The 12,744-nt window shown below is 35.0% G+C and overlaps 2 protein-coding genes across 2 annotated transcripts; one reads left to right on the top strand and one right to left on the bottom strand.

The window, feature by feature from the left end:
- Positions 1-3,522: 3,522 nt before the first annotated feature.
- On the top strand, positions 3,523-9,392 carry LOC103928767 (serine/threonine protein phosphatase 2A regulatory subunit B''beta-like). Its single transcript, XM_009337849.3, is given in 14 exon segments — positions 3,523-4,362; positions 4,713-4,955; positions 5,142-5,169; positions 5,172-5,246; positions 5,399-5,498; positions 5,833-5,938; positions 6,106-6,196; positions 6,481-6,622; positions 6,967-7,114; positions 7,215-7,324; positions 8,004-8,160; positions 8,270-8,395; positions 8,487-8,634; positions 8,924-9,392. Coding segments are annotated over 13 exon segments (1,620 nt in total). The 5' UTR covers positions 3,523-4,209; the 3' UTR covers positions 8,628-8,634; positions 8,924-9,392.
- Positions 9,393-9,847: 455 nt separating this feature from the next.
- Positions 9,848-11,570, bottom strand: LOC103928766 (60S ribosomal protein L14-1-like). The gene is made up of 4 exons (XM_009337848.2): positions 11,384-11,570; positions 10,965-11,094; positions 10,743-10,855; positions 9,848-10,236 (listed from the first exon to the last, which is right to left on the bottom strand). The coding sequence occupies exons 1-4, from the start codon at positions 11,486-11,488 to the stop codon at positions 10,180-10,182; spliced, it is 405 nt and encodes a 134-aa protein (XP_009336123.1). The 5' UTR covers positions 11,489-11,570; the 3' UTR covers positions 9,848-10,179.
- Between the last annotated feature and the right edge of the window lie 1,174 nt (positions 11,571-12,744).

The following is a 12,744-nucleotide window of genomic DNA, read 5'->3' on the forward strand; positions in this document are numbered from 1 at the left end:
TGATAGTGATGTTACTATTTCCACGGCAAGATTAGAAAATCTAGGTATGGCCGACTGTATGAGAAATGCTAAGGAGATTCTCTTAATGTAAGATTTTTTATGGATTTTCTGTCATCTCACAATTCAACGTTAATTTTTATGTTAACATTATAAAACGGTATGCTAAAAACATATGTGGTGGAGAGTTTGTGGAGTCTTACTTTTGAAAAAATCTCCTTAACAAATCTCGTCTAAATATATATGTGACATTTCCCGACCTTTTTTCCTCTCACTAGTAGCTTACCTTCCTTCTAATTTAATTACGTTACAACATGTTCAATCATGCCCTCTATTTTATACCAAAGTTTTAGCTAAATTATCAAAAAATTATGTTAAATGAATTATTATTAGCCAATAAAAATTAATTATAAATATAGAGTTATAATAACTATGAGCCAATAATTAGACAATAGGATTTAATTATTTATTTAAAATAAATTAAATCGATCAACATTAATTATAAAGAGTCACTAGAAGGATAAATTATTCATTGTGACCGGAATACGGGTGATACACCGCGTGTTTTTATGTAAGTGGTGGGAAATTTTATTTTTTTAAGTTATTAACTTTTTAACACACAAATTCCACCATTTGTATAATGACATGTGGTGTATAACCTAATGTGCCGGACACATTGAAAAATTTGCTCATTTTGTCTCTCCCCTAGATGAATCTTTATTTTAGGAGGTGGACAGAAAACATGATTGGAGTCGATTTTTTTTTAATCTCCCTAATTTCTAGTTAGAAGTTTAGTTTAGGAAGCCAATTGGAGATGCTTTTACTCAATGATAAAAGCCACATGTAGAGCCTTGAGGTATGGCATATGAATAATATTCTAATCAAATTTCGAGGTACGTGATCGTTTAGTATATATAATATCATTTGTTAAAAAAAATAAAAAATTTGTGCCTATCTTTCTATATTAATGTAGAGGTGCCATTTATAGACAAACCATTATATGGTTATTCACATGGGAACTGTTATTAGCACTCCAAAAATCTTAATTTTCATTCCTAACACGTGTATTTTTTATTTATTCTAATTATATAAAGTTTGGAGTGCTAATAACAATTCTCTATCCATATTTATATATAAATATATCAATTATAATTTGGAAGATGATAACTCTATTATTAGCTTCTTCATTTATGAAATTTTCGATACTTACGAAAATAAATATCATATTTCATCAAAATTTGTATTTCGCACTCTTTGTCATGTTAAAAGCTTTATTTCCATGAAAATACATTTCTTTCAGACAGACACAAGAATCAAATTACATTATACTGTCATAATTCATGTTTTATGTTTGAAATTGCTAGCTTGACTATCTTTGATGGGGGACAATCTGAAGAGTCGTTGAGAGAATTAAAGTCTGAGGTGCTATATTCTAATTTCAAGGAATGTCCTAGGGGGATGATCACTAAACCCATCAGATTCCATGACCAATGAGATTAATAACGTTGGGAACAGCAGTACCTATTGAGCTTCCTTATTTATTTTATGTACTAGTCTAATTAAGTTCCTTTTAGGGTAAAATACAAAAAAATACCTTAACTATTGCGGTCATCACAGTTTCATACCTCATCTTTTAAAATTAACAATGTCATACTCCATCTTACGAATTTGTGACAATGTCATACCTCCGTCAATTTTTCTGTTAAATGCTGACGTGGCAATAAACGGGGACCACTTTCTATTAAAAATTATTAAAATATTATTAAAAACTAAAAAATATTTAATATTTTTTAAATATTAAAATAATAAATAAAAGTAAAATTAAAAAAAAAAAGGTAAAGTACAAAAAACTACTTCAACTATTGGGGTTACGACAGTTTCATATCTCATCTTTTAAAATTGACAATGTCATACCGCATCTTACGAATTTGTGACAATGTCATACCTCCGTCAACTTTTGGGTGCAGAAGAGGATATGGAGAATGGATGAAAGTGGTGGATTTGGGGTTTGATGGGTTTTCAAAAAATTAATTAATTTTTTCCTTCTTTTTTTCCTCTTCTTCTTCCTTCTTCTTCTTGTTCTTTTGCTTCTGCAGGGGAGTTGATGGTTTTTTTTTTTTTTAAAAAAAAAGAAAATTTTCCTTCCTCCTTTTTTTCCTCTTCTCCTTCTTCTCCCTCCTTCTCCTTCTCCTTCTTCTTCTTCCGTAGGGGGGTGTTGATGGATTCTCCTCCTTTTCTTCCTCTTCTTATTCTTCCTCCTTCTCCTTCTCCCTTCTTCTTCTTTCACGCCGATAGGGGAATTTTTTTTTTTTTCCTTCCTCCTTTTTTTTTTCTCCTCGTTCTTCTCCTCCTCCTTCTTGTCTTCTGCAGGGGGTTGTTGGTTTTCATAATTTTTTAATTTTTTTAATTTTTTTGGGTTTGCAGGTGGGGAGAAGAAAATGAAGATGGGGAGAGAGAGGAGGAGGGGGGGAGGGGGAGGGAGGGAACAAACTGATGGTTTTTTTTTTTTCTCTGCTTTTAATTAGTATTTTAATATTAAAAATATTAAATAATTGTTTTTTAGTTTTAATAATTTTTTGTAATAGGAAAATTATGTCCCGATCAAGCACGTCACACTTGACAGGAAAACTAACAGAAAATATGACGGATGTATGATATTGTCCACAAATTTATAAGATGCGGTATGACATTGTCATTTAAAAATATGAGGTATGAAACTGTCGTGACCCCAATAGTTGAGGTAATTTTTTGTACTTTATCCTTTTTTTTTAATTTTACTTTAATTTATTATTTTAATATTTAAAAAATATTAAAATTTTTTTTTAGTTTTTAATAATATTTTATTAATTTTTTAATAGAAAGTGGTCCCCGTCTCTTGCCACGTCAGCATTTAACAGAAAAACTAACAAAAAAATTGACAGAGGTATGACATTGTCACAAATTCGTAAGATGCGGTATGACATTGTCAATTTTAAAAAATGAGGTATGAAACTGTCGTGACCCAAATAGTTGAGGTAATTTTTTGTATTTTACCCTTCCTTTTATTATATAAATAGATTGTGATTTGGATGCGGGGAGACCAAGTTGGAATATAATTTTATCTCTACTGAGTTAGCTTCCTATAGCTTCTCTTTTTATTAGCTTGCGTATTGTTTTTCCCTTCCTATTCTTTGCACCTTCTATGCAAACGGCATCAATCTTTATTTTCTCATTTTACAATGCTCCTCCTTTGTCTTCGTGCCATACATTTTACTACAGTAACATTCTATTAGTAGTACGCCAATATAGACACAGAGCCACTTAAGAATCAGGATAATATCGCCTCTTCTCTTCTCCACTCCCAAATCTCCTCTTCAATTTGCCCTACTCTTACTCTTATAAAAATCTGACTTCGCTGATGAATTCAACCCCGTTAATCTAGTACTAACGAAATACAAATACAACTTCTTTCAATTCTAGATTCTTATGTGTTTAATATACTTCTAGTTTTATGTGAACACTATAAACAACTCAAAAAATGAACAAAAAAAAAAACAATATTAACCAATTATTCTCTCCTTTTAAGTTGAGAAAATAGAAAGAGAGATCTTTGGGTTCACCCTGCGGCAACTTAAATAGTCAAAGAGACTGTGGACAAGCGAGTCTCCGGGTCCCGGCGGCAGTTTCCGTTTACATAAAATCCCACGTGGCGCCCATCTTCTCGCTCCTCGCCGCCCCCTCTATTTTTCAGCCCTCTCTCTCTCTCTCTCTCTCTCTCTCTCTCTCTCTGCCCAAGATAGACCCTCTCAGTCTTCCCGAAGTTTCACTTCAGACACGATTTCTTCACAGCGCGGTTTTCCGATTCCCGGAACCGCCCAAAACCGCGAGGTTTCGCGGCGGTGTCTGAGTTCACTTGCAGTGACCAGTGAGAATTCAGAGTCGGAAGAAGGCGTCCATTCGCTCGTTCGTTCTCACAGAGCATCGGAGAGTAGATACTGGTACTGCTTCTTCCATCTTTCTATCTCAATTGGGATTCCGGCCTAGGGTTTCCGTTTCAATTCAGAGCAAAAGCTCAGTGGCTGTTTCGGACTGTCGGTTTCGTTTCGGTTCCGACCTAGGGTTATTCAAAATTTCGGCTTGAAAATTGATCGAAAGCGAGTGGGTTCGGATTGTGGTAGGAGGTGAAGAGTCGGTGATTCTGATGATTTTGGGAATTGAAGGGGTGAATTCTCGATGGATATAGACGCAGTAGCAGGGGATGTTGGTTCTTTGGATCCTGAGCTCTTACAGCTGCCGGAATTGTCTCCGTTCGTTCTTAAAACCAGTCCCCAGATTGCTGAGGATTTGTTCGCACAGTGGCTTTCGCTTCCGCAAACCGGCCGTTTGGTAATTTGCTCACTTTTCTGTCTTCATGTACAGTTTTTGTTATCAATGTGCATTTCTGGGACTCAAAGCTATAGCTTGTAGCTCGTGTTTGGATATTTATATGGTTTCCATTGTTAGCTTTAGTACTTTATTTATGGTAGAGCTGTCGCTATTGGTTATGGCCTCATGTCTGTTATTACTCTTCCCTTACTCATAATAGTTCTTGTAATTGAAGTCAAGGGTTTGTTTTTGTGTAGTATTTATGTGTGATTCGGGTAGACATAATTACCAGAAGAACTGTATATTGGGTAATTTCAGGTATTGGAAAAGTTGATGTTTATCTGATGGTGTTTTGCGGTTGGATTTGACAGGTGAAGTCTCTAGTAGATGATGCAATAGCAGGAATTCCTATCAATGCCCCTGGGAACTCTTCAAGTGCAAATACTGCTGGGAGCAATGCGTTACCTTCCATGTTTCCGGCTGGAAGTACACCTCCACTTTCGCCGAGAAGTTCCTCTGGTTCTCCGCGCTTTTCAAAGCTGAAGACTAGTCCTTCTTCTCTTCGCTCTCCGCTAAAATTGGTTAGTGAACCAGTGCGAGAATCTATTCCTCAGGTCAAACTCCATTCTAATTGCCCTACCTACTGCTACTACTACTACTAGTACCAATGTACCGCTGTTATATTTGTAAATATTTTGAAGTAGAAATTTAGATGTGAACTTGAATACTGGGTTCTTTTTATGATGTCAAGATTGAAGAATTAATTCTCATAGTTTTTTATGTTTTAATATGATTTGCAGTTCTATTTTCAAAACGGTCCACCACCACCAAAGAACTTAAGGAGCAATGTCTTTCTAGAATTGATGACCTCTTCATTGGTCAGATGGATGGATTGCAACTGCACGGTGAGATGTGTATCTGATCTGTAATTCACCTTTAGAAAAGCAAAAAACACGAATTCCCTCTCGTTATCACCCCTTACCCGTCCACTAGCAGAGATTAGTGAAACTGAATATTTTCAAACCAAGGAGTTTATTTTATTTTTATGGTTATGCAGAGTTTAAGTTGGTTACAAAGGAGTTATGCAAGCTGCCAACATTTTTCTCTTCTGCCCTCTTTAGAAAGATTGATACTAGCTGCAGCGGGATAGTGACGAGGTATGCGGAAAATGTAATTAAGCTTACTAAACGCAATTAGATCTCGTTTTAATGGGACCCCAATATATGAGTTGTGAATTAAAAGTATGAAATGCTTCTTATCATGTCTTTTTTGTTGGGAAGTTAGGTCCTTCATTTGGTTGTATCACCATACCCAGTGTAAATTTTATTTGTGATCCTTCTACCTTTTATTATATTTCTTTTATTCATTAGTTGACAAGCTTCTGTTACTTATAGAACCATGATTCAACAAGCCACATACATTTATCTGTCTTTTACTTCTTCTTGTTCTATATATTTTTATTATATGCTGATCTACAAAATTGGTTTGTAGGGATGCATTCATCAAATATTGGGTCGATGGAAATATGCTGACAATGGATACAACAACTCAAATATTTAAAATTCTAAAGCAATCTGATCGTAATTACCTTACTCAGGTTCGATTGAATGCTATTTTCTCTATATGGTCTATGAAAATTGCATTTTGATTGAAGCCCTTTCTTCTTACTTAAGTGCCTATTTCTCTCAGTTATGTACCATTGTTTTCACACATATTGGCTCTGTATTCTGTATTCTCAATTGTCTGTCCTCATTCTCAATGCAGCTAGACTTCAAACCCATTCTTCTAGAGCTTGTGGCAACCCATCCAGGGTTGGAATTTTTACATGGAACTCCTGAATTTCAAGAAAGATATGGTATTCGTTTTATGCTGCGAAGTTAGTGTAATATTGTTTGATGTACTGGTTAAGATCGTGAGGATAGAAATCTGAAAGTGACAATAGGGGTTTAACTGAATTTGTTGTAAAATATATGGTTGACTCAAGTAGTTAATTATATTGTGGCAGTACGAGCACATTTTTTTTTTTTTTTTTTGTATTTTGCGATGACCTTTCAGTTTTCTAAGTGAATATTTTTACTGCTCACACTTTTTTTTTCATACTACTATTTGCTTACAGAAGCTTCATTTTCAATGCCTCAGCTGAAACTGTAATGTACAGAATATTTTACTACATAAACAGATCAGGAAATGGTCGCCTTACTCTCAGGGAGCTAAAACGAGGAAATTTAATTGCTGCCATGCAACATGCAGATGAGGAAGATGACATTAACAAAGTTCTAAGGTTTGATTGTCATTGGAACATCAATATTCAAGTACCGATTAGTGTTTCTTTACTTCGCGTGTGCCCCTACTAATATAGTCTATATAATGATGTGGGGTTTGTAGGGGAGTAAATAGTACTCTTGGAAGCTTTGATTTTGAACTTAGCTGTGTTTTAATGGTTTGACTGTTTAACTTAACCTGAAAGATGTTATAGTGGATGAAACATTTAGAAGGAACATAAGAACAGCCTACCAGCATTTTTTCTTAGATTTCCCAAAGGAAATCCAGATTTCATGTTTTTTACTAAATTGTGTTAAACTACTAAACTATGTTATTGATGTTCTCTTTCCTGCCAAATTTCAGGTACTTCTCTTATGAACATTTTTATGTCATATATTGCAAGTTTTGGGAGCTGGACACAGATCACGATTTCTTGATCGACAAAGAGAATCTTGTTAGATATGGTAATCATGCTCTTACCTTCAGGATTGTTGATAGAATATTTTCACAGGTTGGTGTATCTTATAGCTTCCTCTTCAAACTTCTGGAACAAATTATTTACCTGAATGAGGTTTCCACATTGATTGTGTATTTGCTCAATTCCATTCCAGATTCCGAGAAAGTTTACTAGCAAGGTTGAAGGGAAGATGGGTTACGAAGATTTTGTTTACTTCATGTTGTCAGAGGAGGATAAGTCGTGTGAGCCCAGCCTTGAGTATTGGTATACATTTCTTGTTTTTTTGTTTTTTTCGATTCTGACATTCAGTAATTTTTTGTCATGGAATTCTTATTTTTTACAAGTGCAGTCAGTGCTCTGTGTTTAAGTGGATGTAGTCATTGTTAGATGCATCTAAACATGAAAAACGTGAAATCTGTATTTTAATAATCCAAATCTTGGAAGTTGGTTTAATATTCTAACTCTCTGAAGTGTCCGCTTCAGCAGTATATTTAAAAATAAACTTCTCAGTAGTGAAAGATTATAATTGTAAATTGAAAAAGAAACTTGCCCCTTTTTTTGCAAATTTTTCTCATGTGCTTGAATTGTAACCTCCCATTCTCTGTGGAAATTATCAGATGCATTGAAGCTCAAAGATTATGAATCACTTTTTCATTTTGAAGCTGTTATTAGCACTTAAAAACAGTCATCCTGCACTCCAAATTTACAAAAACACGGAGAATCTTGTATAGGAGAGCAGGATGACATTTTTTGTAACGAAAACTCAATATATGAGATGTTTAGCATGAGTCAAGTCTCAAGATAAGTCATGCATATACTATAGTGAACTGTAACCATAAACATTGCTGTGAGGACAAGCCTTGATTCACCAACCTGGTGTTCTTTCATCTTTTACTTTGTCATGCTTTTTTCCCCTTTTATTTACTCAAATCTCGTATTGTAGGTTCAGATGTATAGATTTGGATGGAAATGGAGTCCTTACGCCCAATGAGTTGCAGTTCTTTTATGAGGAGCAGCTGCATCGTATGGAATGCATGGGCCAAGAGCCTGTTCTATTCGAGGATATTTTGTGTCAAATAGTTGACATGATTGCACCAGAGGTCAAATATCATCCTCCTCGTCATCATTGTTATTTTTACTATATTACTAAATTGTATCTTACTATCAGTCACACATTGGACATGACTAATTTTGACATCTTTCTTGCAGAGGGAAGATTATCTCACTCTAGCTGACTTGAAAGGTTGCAAACTTTCAGGGAATGTCTTCAATATCCTTTTCAACCTTAATAAATTCATAGCATTTGAAAGTCGCGATCCTTTTCTTATTCGTCAGGTATTTTTGCAAGGGTTATGTATGAGAAATTGAGAAGTACTGGGTGATTTTCAGGTACAATAATGGTGTTCTGGCATTTTGATGCATGCAGGAACGTGAGGATCCAACTTTGACTGAGTGGGACCGCTTTGCACACAGAGAATATATACGGTTGTCAATGGAAGAAGATGGTGAGAATGCCTCTAATGGAAGTGTAGAAGTTTGGGATGAATCACTCGAGGCTCCTTTTTAAGTTCCAGGTGAGAGGTTTACATGGAGTTCCAGTGGAAAAGAGTGTAAATATCTGAAAGTGCTATGTTCATCAGGAAACTTTTGTAATTATAGGACAAAAAATATTTAGTTCCCGACTCAAAACATGGTTCTAATGTGAATCCGCCCGTTACGTGCTGTGTAGAATCTATGCTTCTCTAATATTTTCTTAGAGATGATGAATAATAGTTGAAAAGGGGAGGTTTTGCTTGACTATGTTGTGCAGAGCAGCAAAATCATGCTTGTTAACTGATTTATGACTCTTTTTTGTTTATCCAGCTGCATACGAGATAGCTTCCGATCCTTGGTCAAAGTCGCTCGTCCAGTGAAAAGAACCTTTTATGTCAAGATACTCCGTGGCACTCATCAGTGGATCTAGTCCTGTTCAACATTAAATTTCATGCTTGGTCGTGCAACATTCATCAATGGTAAATTTCAAGCAGGATTGGCACTCGTTTGCACTTTCATGGAACTCAAGGAGGATCAGTATGGAGTACTACAAACCAATCGTCGTCAAGGTAACAGTCGTCCATGCTGTTCTGCAAGCAGCTCGAACCAGCCGGTTGCTTTTCTTATGGTGTTAGTAAACTTCCAAGTGCCTTGTAACATTTGCCCAGATGCTCTGTTTTCGGTCCAACATCCCCCTCACCATTTTATGTTCTTTGCTTTCTCTTGCTATATACCTTTGTCTATAGATTTCTTATATTGGATGTTTTTATTTTTTAATTAAAATAATTGAGAAGGGAAAGAAGGTGGTGTAGGCTGTGTAATGTTACCCTAAACCCCAAGTTTGAGTCTTTTTGCAAGGTTTAGCCAAACATGCTTATAAATAAAAATAGAGAGTTTTAACGAAAAGCTCACGATACTGTTCACTTCAACGAAAAATCATATTTTTACACTAAAAAGTCAAACTTAGTACTATTTATTTTACCTCTTTTATTTTGTCCTTATCGTAAAAATTCAAAATTTTTCACTCTTTTTATGAATTTTCTTATTATAATATGGGTTTTTAGGTTTTGAAATGATTAGTCATGTCGTTAGGGGAAATAATTTTTAGGAAAATACTTGGTAATTAGTCACTCCTCATTGCAGAAATCACAATTTACAAACGTAGCTGTTTGCGTTAAGATGTGATTTGCATGCAAGGAGGAACCGTACTTTAACATAAGGAGCCAAGCAGTGTTCTAACTTTAATCGCCGACAGAAGAAGAATCCACTGATTTAGAAATTTCACATTCAGATCAGGGCAATTTCATAGATAGGTCTTTATAAGAAAACAACGCAGCAGGGGAAACATGCCACCAATTCTGCACAACCAAAGGCTTATCAGATGAGTCGGATCATCTATCTAAAAACGAGATCAAACAGGTCTTAGAAAGTGAAAACTATGATTTAACACAACGGAGGATTAATTTGTGATCGAAAATTCGTCGGATGTGTTTCATTTCAAAGAAATCCATACAAGGTTTAAAATTTCCACTCGTAACTACGAATCGAAACATAAACTCGCCGAGACATGTTAACAGGGACTGCGTTCAGACTGCACTCTCCTTTTTGAGCTTCGTTAGCTCCTGCCTGATGATTCCAGCCCTCTGTACAAACATGAAAACCAAAACAACATTCACAAAAACAAATTAACCAGTGAACCAACAAATGAGGGTTCAGTTGAATTCCAGCCCTCTGTACAAACCCGATCAGGCAGTCATCTGATCGGGTTTCCTAAAACTTCAATTATTTACTTTGCATCAAAAGATTCATCCCTTTACTTTGCATCAGCTCTGTCCCTTTTACGAGGGGTTTGAGCAACAACTACCATGCAATTGAAACTGAAGAAATAATTTAGCTCCCGGTAGAAATTGCACAGGCCAATCCCGGCAGACTTTCCAGATTTAAAAGCTAGCGATACCTAAGTGGCAGTGTCTTAACATTAGGTGTAAAAAAGGGAAGGTGAGCGCCGAAAGCCTACCCTCAACGGTTTTGTCAACTTCTCACATATTGAATGAAAATCTTATGAACATACAAAACTAGAAATTAAACAAATAAGAGGAACGAGGAAACTCAGTTTTTAGAAAAGAAATATGTGAGATTAATAACACACCTTGATCTTTGCCAACATAAGCTTGAACCTATCAAAATCATCAAGTGCAGCTCTTCTCTTCTGCACTATCAGCTTCCTGCCCCACGAGCTCTTCTCCCATTTGTTCTTTACGTCTGCCAACCACATTCCGAAAAAAACTCAATTCAGTTGGTAACAAGAAAATAAAATTAGATACATCTTAAATTCTCATCTTTCCATATTCATTCAGAAGTCAAAACTCACCAGCAGCCTCCATTGCAGCAATCAGAGTCTTCTTGTTCGGAACCCTTTTGATGTCGATTTTGATATCGGTGAGCGATAGCCTTTTGAAGTTCAATTGGGTCCTCACCATGTCAGGTGCATCAACCAGAGCCTGCAAAACAAACAGCAAGTCTGTCAATTCCTTGCCAAAATAATAAATACAGAATAATCTACTTACAAACTCAAAATCTGCTTATTTTCTTGTAAAATTTCATCAAAATGCTGCCTATAATATTTCACAAAATCTGATTTATTTCTTACAATATATTCATGAAACATCTTCTTAAACAAACACATACCCATTACTTTACCCGGCGTTTTAATCGTAAAGCAGAAAACTTTGAAGCAAAATGCATTGAGGAAAAATGGCATTTTGCGTAAATAAAAAAGCAAGATCATACCCTGTTTTGGTCGATGACATCGACGATAACGACGAGCTTGCCGTAGTCTTTGCCGTAGTTGACGAGAGCAACTCGTCCAACCTCAACGTATCTCTTGAACGGCATTTTCTCAGACGATCGGACAAATCGGGGCAGATGAGTCGAAGAAGATGAGTGAGAGGCGAGAGGGGATAGCTAGGGTTGGAGATGTGAAGAAATAGGGTTCTGTTGAAGCTGAGCGAGGATCCGCTGCGGTCGAGAGTTTGGTGGGAATTTCTACATTTGTGAATTCTATTGGCTATAATATTAGTATAATAGTCCTTTTTCATTTGTGCCCCTACACATTCCTCTCTTTACAATCAAGTCCTTTTATACTTTATTTTTTTATATAACGATATTAGAGGTATTTTGGCCAACCGCACAATAAACTAATCATATTTAGATATCAAATTGATTAAATAAGTCAAATATAGACCTCTCACCGTAGAAGAATAAAGAAATATCATTAAACTATAGTACTAGTGGCGATGCTTATTTATACTTAACCCTTAATAACTAGTTGAAGAGAAAAATAATTGAAAGCGGCATTAGAGTTCTAAAAGCACTTAAAGTGTTTTTTGTATGCACTACTTGAATGTAGACCATTTTATTTGTACCCTTGATTTTTTTTCTGTTCCCCAATGTTTTAAAATGTATCAATTTTCTTTGGTTGGTCAAATTTATTAACATTTTTATATACTTTAATAAGTACAAGTTTGGCATTGATTCGTTTACCCAAAAAAAAAATTGACGTTGATTTCGACCATTTTTTTTTTTTGAGATTGCTTAAATTTTTTATAAAACAATTAATCTGTGGTGTTAAACGTGTTTGGTAAAATAAGATAAAATCTTTTTTTTTTTTTCAAAATCAACGGTCATTAAAAGTCAAAAAGCGGAAGCAGCTCAAACCAACTTTTAAAAACTAGCTTTCTTTTTTAAACACTAGTGAATAATATCATTGAATAAAAAAAAATTAAATACCAAATAATACCCTTGCACCCTAGGGGAAAAAAGACAGCCACCTTCAATTTCCTGACGAATCAATGGGTTACAAAAAGGAAATAATATCACATCTACATGAAAATTTACCAAATACTTGAAAACTGTTTTTTCCTTTTTTCCTTTTTGCGCTACAAGTATTTTTAAACTAGAATATTTATCAAATACTTAACTGTTTTGTTTTAATATTATATTCTTCCTCAACACAGTGGAAATAATTTTTTAAAAATCACAACCAAACTAGCCTTAATTGGTTTAAGAGAAAGATTTAAGGCTTTGTAAATTTCATAACCATTTTATTTATACCTTTGACTTTCAATTTAGTTTTGAACCTTTGCGTTGAC

The sequence above is a fragment of a genome, unplaced genomic scaffold (genome assembly GCF_019419815.1).
Source record: "Pyrus x bretschneideri cultivar Hongxiangsu unplaced genomic scaffold, Pyrus_bretschneideri_v1 Contig10, whole genome shotgun sequence".
Lineage (NCBI taxonomy): Eukaryota > Viridiplantae > Streptophyta > Magnoliopsida > Rosales > Rosaceae > Pyrus > Pyrus x bretschneideri.